At 34.2% G+C, this 13,277-nt stretch overlaps 1 protein-coding gene across 6 annotated transcripts; it reads left to right on the top strand.

Annotated features, from left to right (window-relative positions):
- Positions 1-1,933: 1,933 nt before the first annotated feature.
- Positions 1,934-8,266, top strand: LOC114751195 (pentatricopeptide repeat-containing protein At1g51965, mitochondrial-like). Of its 6 annotated transcripts, none has more exons than XR_003740720.1 (5): positions 1,934-2,129; positions 3,352-3,508; positions 4,686-5,520; positions 5,802-7,333; positions 8,212-8,266. XR_003740720.1 is itself a non-coding variant. In XM_028939860.1 (5 exons), the coding sequence occupies exons 3-4, from the start codon at positions 4,705-4,707 to the stop codon at positions 7,002-7,004; spliced, it is 2,019 nt and encodes a 672-aa protein (XP_028795693.1). In that variant the 5' UTR covers positions 1,934-2,129; positions 3,352-3,508; positions 4,686-4,704; the 3' UTR covers positions 7,005-7,006; positions 7,090-8,260. The 6 variants fall into 6 exon arrangements, 4 of the variants coding, with proteins under 4 accessions (XP_028795693.1, XP_028795695.1, XP_028795696.1 ...); XR_003740721.1 differs by having other exon boundaries at positions 7,647-8,260; XM_028939860.1 differs by having other exon boundaries at positions 5,802-7,006; positions 7,090-8,260.
- Positions 8,267-13,277: the final 5,011 nt, after the last annotated feature.

The raw sequence follows: 13,277 nt of genomic DNA, 5'->3' as shown, positions 1-13,277 counted from the left end.
TCCCATAAGAAGTGTTATAAATAAAATAATATTTTTGTAGACATCTATATATCTTTTATTATCTTTTATATCTTATATCTCCAATATCTCCTATTATCTCTATATTTTACAGTTATCTCTTATTATTATATACTTTGTGGATTTTGTTAAAGTTGTAAAAGTATGCCTATAAATAAAGGGTATGTATCATGTATTTAATACAATGAATAAAATGAGAAATACTCTTATTTTTTATTCTGTCTAATTATATTCTCTTCTTCTCTACTATTTCTTTAATTTTATAACAATTTGCATGGTTATTGCTATTTATGTACTTGTGGAAAAAAAAATACGATGTTTAACGCATTTTATCTAAAAATTTATGTACATTTGTAAGATAACCTTGGGAGCATTTCGCTATTTTTTCCCCCCTCAGTTGAGGTGCATTTCGCTACTTTCATAGTAGCAGGACCCTTGCTACAAAAAGTAAGGTACAATAACCACATGGTAGTGACCTAGTGGTAACTTCACTTGGTCCCTTAACCAAGTGATGGGGGTTCGAATCTCACCCTTGGGTATGAAAATACTTCCATGACCAGCTGTTTGCTCTTAAGTGGAGGTACCCGTGGCGAAGGGATTAGTCACTACTACCGGCAGTGGATACCTTATGTAAGTCCAAAAGAAAAAAAGTAAGGTACAATTAGAGATGGGAATGTAGGCTGACCCGACTCTACAGAACTGATTCTGCAAAGTTAGTGGGTTTAAAAGGGTCTCCCCTCTAAAGTTAAAATTTTAAAAAATCCCAATTTACTAGATCCGGCCCTTAAGCTAACGGGCTCAAGGCTAGTCGGTGGGCTTTCAGCCCATTTAAGAAAAACATATATTATTTTTCATATTTCTCATATTTTTTTATCAAAAAATAAAAACAAACCAATGAAATTATTAATAAAAGACATAACTATAAGTAAAATTAAGTTACAAATACAAAATATCTTGATATCTAAATATCTAAGAACATCTAAAATACCCATAAGCAAAAAACTTACATTCAAAAGTTTCATCAATAGTGCAGATGTGCAATAAGCAAATACTATTATTAATTTTTTCAAACTTCATCATTACTATAATCAGTTGTTCTTCTTTCGTAGCAAAAATATCAAGTTTGTCTTCTTTATAGAAATTTCACTTTTAAATTTTACAATCTAACTGTTATTTTACTTTAGTTTAAAAAGCATTGTTATTAAAACTCATAAATTTTTAATTCAAAATATAAAATCACAAGTTATTTAAAAATACTCTCTTATCAAATATATATAGTTTTAAAATATCAATACGTATAATATAAATCAAATCATTATTAAAGTCCAAATTAGCTTTTGTTTAAAATTTAATTAGAAAAATAATTGTCTAAAACCAAATAAATCAAATCATTATATGAAATTTAATTTTAAAATAATAATAGTAACTTAAATATTTAAAATATCATTAATAATGGAAAAAATTAATAATATTATAATTATATAAAAAAATTTTAAAAAAAAAAAAATTATAAAAAAACCTAAAGAGGTTGGCCTGTTTAAACCATTTGATATTTTTTATTTTTTTAAAAATTGTTTTAGGGCTGTCGGATTCAAGCCCTCTGTCATATGGGGCCAATCCTTTTAAACTCATTTTTTATTTGAAGGGAAAAAATTTTAAAACCAATCCTCATAATTTTCAGGCATAAATAGACTAACCTAACGGGTTTGACTTGTTTTTTTAGTTCTAGATACAATAATCAAATTTAGAAGGTAATTGACAACCATGATAAGTATTTTTTAAGAATATATTTTTAATAAATTGAGATAAATTTTTTTATATATTTACTTCGTATCTTATAAAAATATTTTTAAAATTATGATTTTTTATTCATCAAAACACCAATCAACGACGGTGTCATTTTTTGCTCTGCTTCAACGAGTTTACGACAGCCGAAAGCGCTGGAGCAGCAGCGGCGCGGCGCCTTCACCAGCGAGCCGAGCAGCAACCACAGCGCGAAGCCGTGCTTCTTCTTCTCTATCTCGGCCTCTCCCCTTCTCCCCTTGCTGGCGTCGACCAGTGTCCAGCACTCGAGCGACCGCGACCACATCCTCCTCCTCGATCTCTTCCTGGTATATCTTCCTTTCTCTTCTTTTGCTATTTTCTTTATCTATGTCTTTGTCAACTTTTTTGGCTGTAGTCACTTTGGATTCGCTGAAACTGTATATGGGCTATTGGATTTGCTGAAACTGTATATGGGCATAGTAGATATGGTTGGCTCTTCTGCATTTAATTTTCCACCGATTTTTTCCCACTAGCCTGCCATTGATTGTAATTTGTAAAGCGTCCAATCAATGAATTTTAAGTCATGCGTGTTTTCTGGCTAGACTTAACTGGCATTGTCCTCATTTTTGTTTTTTTGCTTTCCATCATTTTGGATGTGAGTCCAATGGATGAATCACTAACCTATCTTCAGATATTATGGTTTGAATGACTGAAAGGTTAATGGATCCTTGCTACTCCTGAATCATCAAAACCTTGTTATGATTTTCCAGATTAAAAATTAAACTTACCAAGACTCAGACCAGCCTAATGTATGAATTGAGGCAAAAGAAACAGCTTAAGTTGTATAAAAAATCATTCCTGCTTACTTGGTGGATTAAATTGAAGCCCGAGGAACTATTGTGAAGTGAATTTATTTTTTTATACAATGAAATCAGAATTCTATGGGTGTGTATTGGTCTGTAATTTAAAGTTAGAATTTTATTTTTGAAGAGAATTTATTTATTTATTTTTTATACATTAAGAGGACCTGAACTTGTAACTTTTTGTGATTGTTGTCAGCATCATATCTTCCTTGCAACAACAAAGAGAAAAAACTCAATGGACTAATGGATCATTAGTTGTAAATGCTAAACGTAAGTCACCTTCTCTTCAGGAGACTGAAGAATCAAAGCCTAAGAAGCCAAGAACTTTGGCCTCTGATGTTTGGAAGTATTTTAGTAGTGTTGATGTTGATGGGGTAATTAAGGCAAAGTGTAATGGTTGTCAAACTCTATATGCATCGGGTGGGGCTTACATATATTGGAAAAAATGAAACCATGGGAATGGATCCAGAAACAGTACAGTTAAGGATCTCTTGTTCTTGTCATTTGAGATGAGCTTGAAGCTAATAGTTTTATATAATTTTGCACCAGCTTATAAGAAGTTGAAAATTTTGATAAACTTGGATATACACTAAGTAACAAACTAAGCACAGAGGGTAAGTCCACGACTTCAACTTTATTCTACATAAATTGCTATGAGCAGACATTTGATTATAAAGACTTAAACAACTTGTTTGGTTGGGCGAAGGGTATTTGGGCAAGAATGAGGTGAGAAAGTCAAGGATTAGGGAGTTCGGTGCAACAATGTCAGCATCAACTGAGAATTGACAGAGAAGAGGGAATTGGCACTGAAGGTTACGGCAGTGATGGGGGTGATAGAAAATGGTGTTTGACTGCATTGGAGGGTGAAAATTTTTCCTTCAAGCTTTGGATTCCATGCCTATATCTATTATGCTTCTTTGCAAATAATTATAGTTGTTCTCTTTGGCTGCATTACATTTGTGAGGAGCAAAGATAGTTAGTGTGGACTATTTGCTGATGTTAGGTTGTGCAAAAACTGCAAATATATCATGCTTCTCTCCAAATAATTTTTCAATGTATGAAAATGCTGAGAATAATGAACTTCTCTTTATCAATACATCTGAATATGACGAGGCTAAATGTATGCAAGCAAATTTTCATTCTGTTTCACTTCTGTGTAAATCCGGTGCCAATACGACTTTATCAACCTGTTTTGGTTCTTCATCGATGGTCCCGTAAATTCACCTCCGTCACTTCCTCCCCACACCTGGCATAAAACTTCGCTCCCTGTTTTGAAGGAAGCATTATTCCTTGGATGCTGTACTGTTCTCTCCTTTTCTTGTTACCAAACATGTGAGCCCAGAAAAGGAGGCTGGTTTCCATTTCATGCTCTAAAATTTTGCCCAACCAAACAGGTTCTTCATGTCTTTCTAGTCAGATGTCTGCTGATAGCAATTGCTCGGAATGAAGTCGTGGACTTACCCTTTGCCCGACCAAACAGGTCCTTTTAAGTCTTTATAGTCAGATGTCTGCTAATAGCAATTGCTATGGAATGAAGTCGTGGACTTACCCTTTGTGCTTAATTTGTTATTTAGTGTATATTCAAGTTTATCAAAATTTTCAACTTATAAGCTGGTGCAAAATTATAAAAACCATTAGCTTGAAGCTCATCTCAAATGACAAGAACAAGAGATCTTTAAATGTACTATTTCTGGATCCATTCCTCTGGGTTAATTTCTTCCAATATATGTAAGCTCTACCAGACATAAAGAAGTAATTGGTTAATGGAATTCTCAGGTTTCATCTTGTGGTACATGAGTATATTTTTGTATTAGCTGACGAAGTTAATGCAATGTCCCAACCCATTGATTCCTCCTGGCAATCTGAAATGTCCACGGTGATATGGGACATTGCGCTATTGAAAGATTATATATTAGTGACAACTGAGGACTACACGTGTTTATAAGAATAATTAATTTTTAATATGTTTATTTAATAAATATATTTCTCCTTTTCATTATTGATTTATTGATTTATTACCTTTTTTCCTTATTTTATCAGGTTATTGACATGAAGAATAATGAATAAGCTTTTAGCTAGATATACATCGATTTTGCTTCATCAACACTATATACCACGTGTTCATCTCCATCAAGTGATACGACTCAGACTCCGCCACTTTGCCACTAGGTACACAGCAAAGATCACCTCCACCTCTTCAACAGGTCGGTCTCTTGCCGCTGAGGTTACTGGGCCGCCACCACTTTCAGTTGACAATAGAGGGTATCTACTTCCTCGTTATGACCTAATTTGTAAAGCAACAAAAATTCTCCTTCGTCAGCTCCCACAATCCACATCCACAACTCTATCTTTTGATGACCCTTTTTCAGATCTCTCTGATTACCTACACTCACTCTCTATAACTCTCACCCCCTTGGAAGCATCTGAAATTCTCAAAGCATTGAAAACCCCTTCACTTGCCTTGAGGTTTTTCCAGTTTTGCTCTTCCCTTTACCCAAATTTCCGTCATGAGTCCTTCACCTACAACCGTCTCTTCCTCATCCTCTCAAAGTCAACCTCACCTCACCGTTTTGATCAGGCCCGTTCAATCATTGATGATATGCTTCAACATGGAGTACGTGGCTCCATCTCTACCATCAATATCTTGATTGGGTTCTTTGGAACTGGTGAGGACTTAGAGAGGTGTCTTGGATTGGTGAAGAAATGGGATTTAAGACTGAATGCCTACACTTACAAATGTTTGCTTCAGGCATACTTGAGGTCCTATGATTCAGGCAAGGCTTTAGATGTATATATGGACATGCAACGGCGTGGTTATAAGTTGGACATTTTTGCATATAACATGCTTTTGGATGCTTTGGTCAAGGATGAGAAGGTTTGAATTTAGCATTATCTGTTCGTAGCCAGAATTCAGATTGTACATTATACCATGCTCTCATCTGTGTAGTTTTGTCATGGAAATTTGAATTATTTGCTCAATGGTTTGAATTACTTGTTTGAAAATTAAATGGGTATGTCATCTCAACAGTTTTAGGGTTGTCAAAGATTTGCCGCATTGAATTGATGGACAAGTAATTCAGTTCTACGGATCTTGAAGTTATTTTCAAAATACATATTACATTAATCCTGATTCTTTGATATGTGATTCTTTGGCAGGTGAACCAAGCATACAAGATATTTGAAGACATGAAACGGAAGCATTGTGAGCCTGATATGTTCACATACACCATTATGATCAGAATGACCGGCAAAATTGGTAAAACTAATGAGTCAATAGCCCTTTTTCAGGAAATGTTGAATAAGGGTTGCACTCTTCATTTGATTGCTTATAACACTATGATTCAGGCACTTGCTAAGGGCCGGATGGTTGACAGGGCCATCCAACTCTTCTCAAAAATGATGGAGAATGATTGTCAGCCCAATGAATTCACATACAGTGTGCTTTTGAATGTTCTAATTGCTGAAGGGCAACTAAGTAAACTTGACACTGTTTTGAAGTTATCGAAGAAATATCTGAATAGGAAAATATATGCATATCTTGTAAAGACTCTATGCGAATTGGGCCATTTAAGTGAGGCTCACAGGATATTTTGCAACATGTGGAGCTTTTTTAATGAGGGTGACAAGAATGCTTGTATGGCCATGTTGGAGAGTCTATGCTGCTCTGGTAAAACAATGGAGGCTATAGAGCTTCTAAATAAAATTCATGAAAAGGGCATCAGTACTGATACAATAATGTATAACACGGTATTCACAGCTCTTGGAAAATTGAAACAAATATCACACATTCATGATCTTTTTGAAAAGATGAAACAAGATGGACCTCTGCCTGATATATTTACCTACAATATCCTGATTGCCAGCTTTGGAAGGGCTGGAAGAATTGATGATGCTATTAAAATTTTTGAGGAACTGGAGACTAGCACTTGTAAACCTGATGTTATCTCTTATAACTGCTTGATTAATTGCCTTGGTAAAAATGGGGATCTTGATGAAGCTCACATGAGGTTTATAGAGATGCAAGAGAAAGGATTAAATCCGGATGTTGTCACTTATAGCACACTTATTGAATGCTTTGGCAAGACAGATAAAGTTGAGATGGCTAGTAGATTGTTTGATGAAATGCTTGCTAAAGGATGCTCTCCTAATATTGTCACGTATAATATCTTACTTGACTGTCTTGAAAGGGGTGGGAGAACTGCCGAGGCTGTGGAACTTTATGCAAAACTTAAGCAGCAAGGATTGACCCCAGATTCAATTACTTATGCAGTTCTTGAACGGTTGCAAAGTGGTGGGCACAGGAAGTTTAGAGTTCGTAGGCAAAATCCTATCACTGGCTGGGTTGTTAGCCCTTTATGAAGGTGCATGCAACAAAATTTTATTGTCAATTGTGGGTTGCTTCTGGACATTTTTGGGGCTGTGTGCTAAATCTATAGCTTTGTAGTTGATCTAGAAGCTAAATTAGTATGGCCATTTGATAATGGGAGCGTCAAGAGGAATTTATGCTGGATGACTGGGGAATTTTCTACTTCTCCATTGCATTTGGATGTGCCACTTGCCAGGCATTTGCTCTTTGTTCTACAAGCTGATTTTGGTTGTCAAGCAAGGTAAAGATCATTACTCTTCCTAATGGCGAATGATTAAGAAAGGGAAAAGAGAATCTGGAGTGATATGGTCGATGGTGGCAGGTAATCATTTGTAAATTACAAATAAAACCATCTGTTTAATTATGTCTTTATTACCATTTACTTTATTGTTCTCTGCATGTGTTTAGTCGTAACTTTCTAGGGGGCATGGGGAATAAAATTTTTACTATTTCTTTTTTTCCCGTGCCTTTAATTCTATCGGTACTACATCAGTGTTCTTATTATAAACACTAATATTTTTTTGTTCTTTTACCACCACGGTATTATGTATGTGAGGGCTGTTTACTTATATTAGTAATTAAGTTTTTTTATATCAAGCATTTTGACTATGATTTGGCCATTTGGTTTTCCTTAGTCTGCGTTTGGTATGCACGGAGATAAAGGAGAATGGGAGAGGAAAAAATGGAGTAATTTAGGTATATGTTTCCCAGATTTCCATCGAACTTCCTTGCAGTTGTAGGAATCTGCCTTCCCTCTGCTCAATGGAATGGACCATTTCTCCTGGGAGAAGTAAAAAGACCATCTTGCCCCTCTCAAATCCCTCCTCTACAATTGAACTTTCTACCTTCCTACCTCATCCTTCTTGAGCCGATGGAGCTTCATCTTCCACCAGAGTTCATAACTTCGACGGAGAAGAGGCCTGGTGCTTTGCCTGTAGAGTATGTTGGGTTGGGGTCACTTTTTTAAAATTAGAAGGCTCTAGAGGCATAGTACATCTAGCTTCAGTTCTCATATATATAGTTATCATCCTTTTTTATCTTCATTGGTTTGAAATCTCACAAAATCTGAGCTTGGGTCGCTTTTCTTTTTCGAACTTGCTATGTTCTGACTGCATTTGGGTTTTACCCCATTTGAATCACTGGGATTTTGATCTTTGCTTTTTATATTGGGTCATATGATGGCGGATGATGCACCTTTAGATTATGCTTCAATTCAAGTTTGCTGCAACCAAAAGAGGTTAGCTTTGATGCTAAAGGGAGATCGAAGTGGGCCTTATGCTTGAAGCAGAATGTATCACTTCATTGGCTTCTGGGTTGACCGTTGCCGGTAGAAAATTAATTGTTCAGCTCTTCGTAACTTGCACATGTAAGATATGACGAATAAACGCTTGTACTGTATTTTTTTTTAATATTATATGTTCCTAAATTAATTGCAAGCCTAGTTGTTTGGACCTTAATAAATAGCTTTATGATGGAGGCTTTGCCACGTACAATATCATGTTGTAGGAATACTTACCCTTCGTATTTCTTTGTTTTTCCTTTTTCACCTGAACACTTCGTATTTCCAAGTGTTCTTGCTTAATTTCTAGTTGTTTTATGTCACAAATTTGATGATGCCTTATCTTCGTCTTAACTAAGATAATATCACATCTCTTGCGGTTTCCCCCCGCCAAAATAAATAAATAAAACTCTTCTATGTTCTTCACCAGGCATGATGCAATGGTTCTGCAAGCCCTGACGTTGATTTGTGTTGTAATAATTCTTTGCATCTCAAAATGAACTGTGACCTTTTAGATGCTAATTTCTATCTGTGACTGAGACTGAGTGAAGAGATGGACATTTTTTAAAATGAGTTATAAATGTTTTATCAAGGTTTGCAATGGGTCTTGTATAAGAATTAATGTTCGAGGTGTCATAAACGGAGGGACTATTTTATATATGGTGGTGACTATTCTATTGAATGCACGAAACATCTTTTCTTGCAGTGTACTATCTCCGGTTCTAATTATAAGAGTTAGTTGACTAATTTGATAAGATTAAAGAAAGAAATTTAGTTATTTATAATAAATAGATGGTGTTTTTTTTAAAATATCATTACTAATCAAGTATATTGACTAGAACTATCATTGTTAGAAAGACTATCTTGCGAAAAAATAAATATAAGAGACAGTGGATTGAGATTTTATATTTAGGATTAAAACAAAAGTCAAACAAAATCTTATACTACCTCCGGTCCTTAATATAAGACTCTATTTGACTTTTATTTTGGTCTTAATTATAAAACTCCAATCCACTTTGTCTTTCATATTTATGTTTTTTTTTTTTCCAAGATAGTCCCTTTAATAATTGTAGTCCTAGCCAATATAGTTGATTAGCAAGGATATTTTAGGAAAACACTATCTATCTATTACAAATAACTAACTTAACTTCTTTTCTTAATCTCCTCAAATTAGTCAATTGGGTCTTATAATTAGGACAGGAGGTAGTATTAAAGACAGGAGGTGGTAGCTTAGTTCTTCACAAACTGGCAATAAGGACTTCTAGAAATACTGCCGCTGCTAGGGATGTTATAGGATCTCCTGTTGGTGAAGTGAAATGGCTATAATCAGAATACAGAAGCATTCAAGCTGTGTATTTGCCTATTTGGGGAATTCCAAATTGTTTATGTTCCTCATGGTATTATTAAAACTATAGATATTATTAAGTGAAGTAAGACCTTTCAATCTCTAGTCCTAATTATAAGATCTCATTTGTAGTTTACAAAAAAAATCTTATAATTAGGACCGGATGTAGTATTTATTATCATCTTTGATCTATAATATAAGAACTAATTGGAAGTTAAGTTTTGTTGTAAATATAAAATCTGAATTCATTTTGTTATCTATACTTATCATTTTTTTTCAAATTGCACATACTAATGAAGTTTGCATTAAAGAATAGTTTTAATTAATGCAAATGATTTAAGAAGACATTTTAGAGAAACTAATGTTATTTTTTACAAATAATTAATTTAATTAATTTTTTAATCTATTCAAATTAATTAAATAGATCTCATGTTAAATATTGAAAATAGTATAATTAATCTATATCCTGTATTGGGTTATGATTAAAAAAGACACAAAACAAAAGAACAGAACTCTGGTGCATATCAAAGCATACATTAAGGTCTCACTATAAGAAAAATGTCCAAGAGGCAGAACTCATGATGTTCAATCTAGGATGAGGAACAAGAAACAAGGAAATGATGAGGAACATTATGTGATTTCACAACCACATGAACATTATGGGATCGATATAAAAATGATATCGGTTTTGATGGGGTCTAAATATATTTAAATATTGAGTTTTGGTTCAAAATTTTTTCTTTTATGGGATTTTTAATTTTAATTTTTTAGCATTTTTTTCATTAAAAGCTCAAAATCTTCCAATTATGTAAATATCATTTCGTTTCTCAATTTAATTCTCCATTCCGCTCAATGGTAGCTCAACCATGAAAATGTTTTTTTTGGGTCCCAATAGAGCCACTAACGAGTCCAATTAATAGTATGATATTTGAGAATGTCTAGTTTAATACGGTTCATTAATCACTTCCTAAAAGTTGTTATGTTATCTGGGTAGAAACCAAAATCATGGTTTAGGATACAAAACCATGGTTAGGAGATCTCACCTGCCAAACATGTAAATATAAAAAGCACACATTAAGTATGCCATAAGTTTAAGCCAAATCCGGTCAAAAAAAAAAAAAGTTTAAGCCAAATCATATTGTAAGTTAAATATTTAATGGAATTATAATTAACACAGTCAAATTCAAAAAGATTATTATATGGCCATGTGGATAATTTAAGAGAGAGAAGGATTAAAATTATTTTTAAAAATCAAATTGAATCCAACTGATATGTAAATTCGAACCCACACTTTTAACAAATCCCTAAATTAGCAATGTTTTTTTATATTAAAACTCATATATAATTCATAGATAACACAAGTCATAAATGTTTCTTTGTCCATCACGTTTTCACTCGGAATTGATTTTCATCAAATATCTTTAAATTAATATTAGTTAATTTTAAATTAATTTCCTTATTATCTTTTTGCTCACTCCATCACCCGTACTCCGCCTCACAACCCATTGGTTCCGTTTGGTACAAAGCATTGAAAATAAAGAATTGAGATTAGAATTGTAATTGAAAAAATTATTAAAATAGTACTTAGCATAAGTAATTGCTTATTATATGGGATTAGCCAAACCCATGTATTAGATAATGCATGGGTTTGGCTAATCCCATATAATGAGCAATTACTTATGCTAAATAATATTTTAATGATTTTTTTCAATTACATGGGTTTGGCTAATCCTATATAACAAGTAATCTGTTATACTCCTCCGGTCCTTAATATAGGACCCAATTCTTGGGTTAGTTTTGGTCCTAAATATAATACCCATTTCTCATATTTATCAATTTTCTCTAAATTACCCTTATAGATACTCTCTCACCCATAATCAAGTAGAAGAGAGAGAGAGGGGTATTAAGAAAGATGATTATGATATTTTGGGAAAAATGTGTCACTTTTCTTATAATTAACTAACTTACCTAACTTCCTTAATCTAATCAAATTAGTTAAATGGATCTTATATTAAGGACTGGAGGAGTATTAAATACTCTTTTAATAAATTTTTTCAACTGCAATCCAAGTCTCAATTTCTTATTTTTAATACTTCCTGCAAACGCAACCATTGGTCTCGCTGTGCTCCCCTCTGTGAGTCAAGCAGAATCTCCCCATCGAAAAGCCTTTCTATTTGAGCCTCCACTTATATAAAACGCAACGTTTGACAACTTTTCTTTAAAAAGAAAAAAATAAAACGCGGCCTGGTATTTTTATTTCTTCCTTCAAGTCTGGAGACAGACTGTGATGCATAGCAGAGCATTTAAACACTGTTTTCAAGGGTAAAAAGTAAAAGAGGTATTACGAAAATAACAAACCATTACACCATGTTTCTTTTTTTAACCAGTATTACTCTGCACGATGCTTTGATAAAATGCATAATTTGTATTAAAAAATTATTAACTCCAAACCCAAATGAGGAAGCAAAAAAGAAATACAAAATAAATAAATAAATGTAAACCACTATGAAAAATTAGCGTTTGAATCAAAATTAAAAGAAATAGAAAAAGCATGACTTGAACAAAACTTTTTCAGGACATCCATAAATTCATGAACAATTCCACAATTTTGAATAGGAGAGTTTTCATTAGGCCTGCACATGGGACGAGACAAGACGGGACCTGGACAAACTCGTCAGGCGTTCCGTCCCGGTTAACTAGTCAGGAGCCATTTTGCATCCCAAGTTCCGTCCCGCATGAGGAAGGCACTGTGGGTAGGGGTGTTCAAATTGTCCCGTCCCGGTAGGTCTGTCTCGATCCCGATAACTTTGGGACGAGACGGGACGGGACAAAAAAATTTACGAGACAGAACAGAATGTACCCCCGGGACGGGACGAGGTCGTCCTGTCCCTGTCCCGTCCCGGGGTATATATTATAAAAAAAAATTTGCAATTTTCAATTTATCCGGTCCTCCCTTCGTCTCCTCAGCCCTAAAATTTTCTAATAGTTCATATTCATACTAGCCGCGCCTCTCTCTTACCGCTCTCGCCCCTCTCAGATCTCATTCCAACTCTTTGCTTCCGCTGGCTTTAGAGCTGCCCGTCTCTTCCGTCGTTCCGCGAGAAGGTCTGTGCTCACTCCTTTCCCGACTCTCGTGCACAAGGAGATAGTTGAAGCCAAAGCCACATTTGGATCTTGAATCCGGACCACCATCTCGCTAGCGTTCTTCGTCGGATTTTTTATCTTGCGCCCGCACTCTGTACTGAACTCTCCTGCGACCTCAACGACTTCCCTCCCCCCCTCCAAATGAGGGGAGGGAACCAAATGAGGGGAAGGGTTAAAAATTTTGGAATGGAGGGAAGCCAAAATGTCCCCTCCTCTCCCCCCCCCATTTTAGCTCTCTCCAAATTGGAGGTTTTTGGAGGGGAGCTAAATTTTTATATCATTATACCCTTATGATTTTTTTGGTATTCTATTACCACCCATAAAATATATTATTATAATATTTATTTTAAATATAAATATAAATTTAAATTATTATAATTAAAAAATATATTATAATAAAAACTAATAGAAATTATTATAAAAATAAAAAATTATTTAAATAAAAAATTATGATTTATAAAATTAATTGTTTATATTTTAAAGTTGAAAAAAAGCATA

The sequence above is a fragment of the Neltuma alba genome, unplaced genomic scaffold (assembly GCF_004799145.2).
Source record: "Neltuma alba isolate B1F8T4 unplaced genomic scaffold, ASM479914v2 tig00006797_pilon, whole genome shotgun sequence".
In the NCBI taxonomy this organism is placed as follows: Eukaryota; Viridiplantae; Streptophyta; class Magnoliopsida; order Fabales; family Fabaceae; genus Neltuma; species Neltuma alba.
The sequence above is the reverse complement of the archived record's forward strand: the minus strand, read 5'-3'. Positions and strand labels throughout refer to the sequence as shown.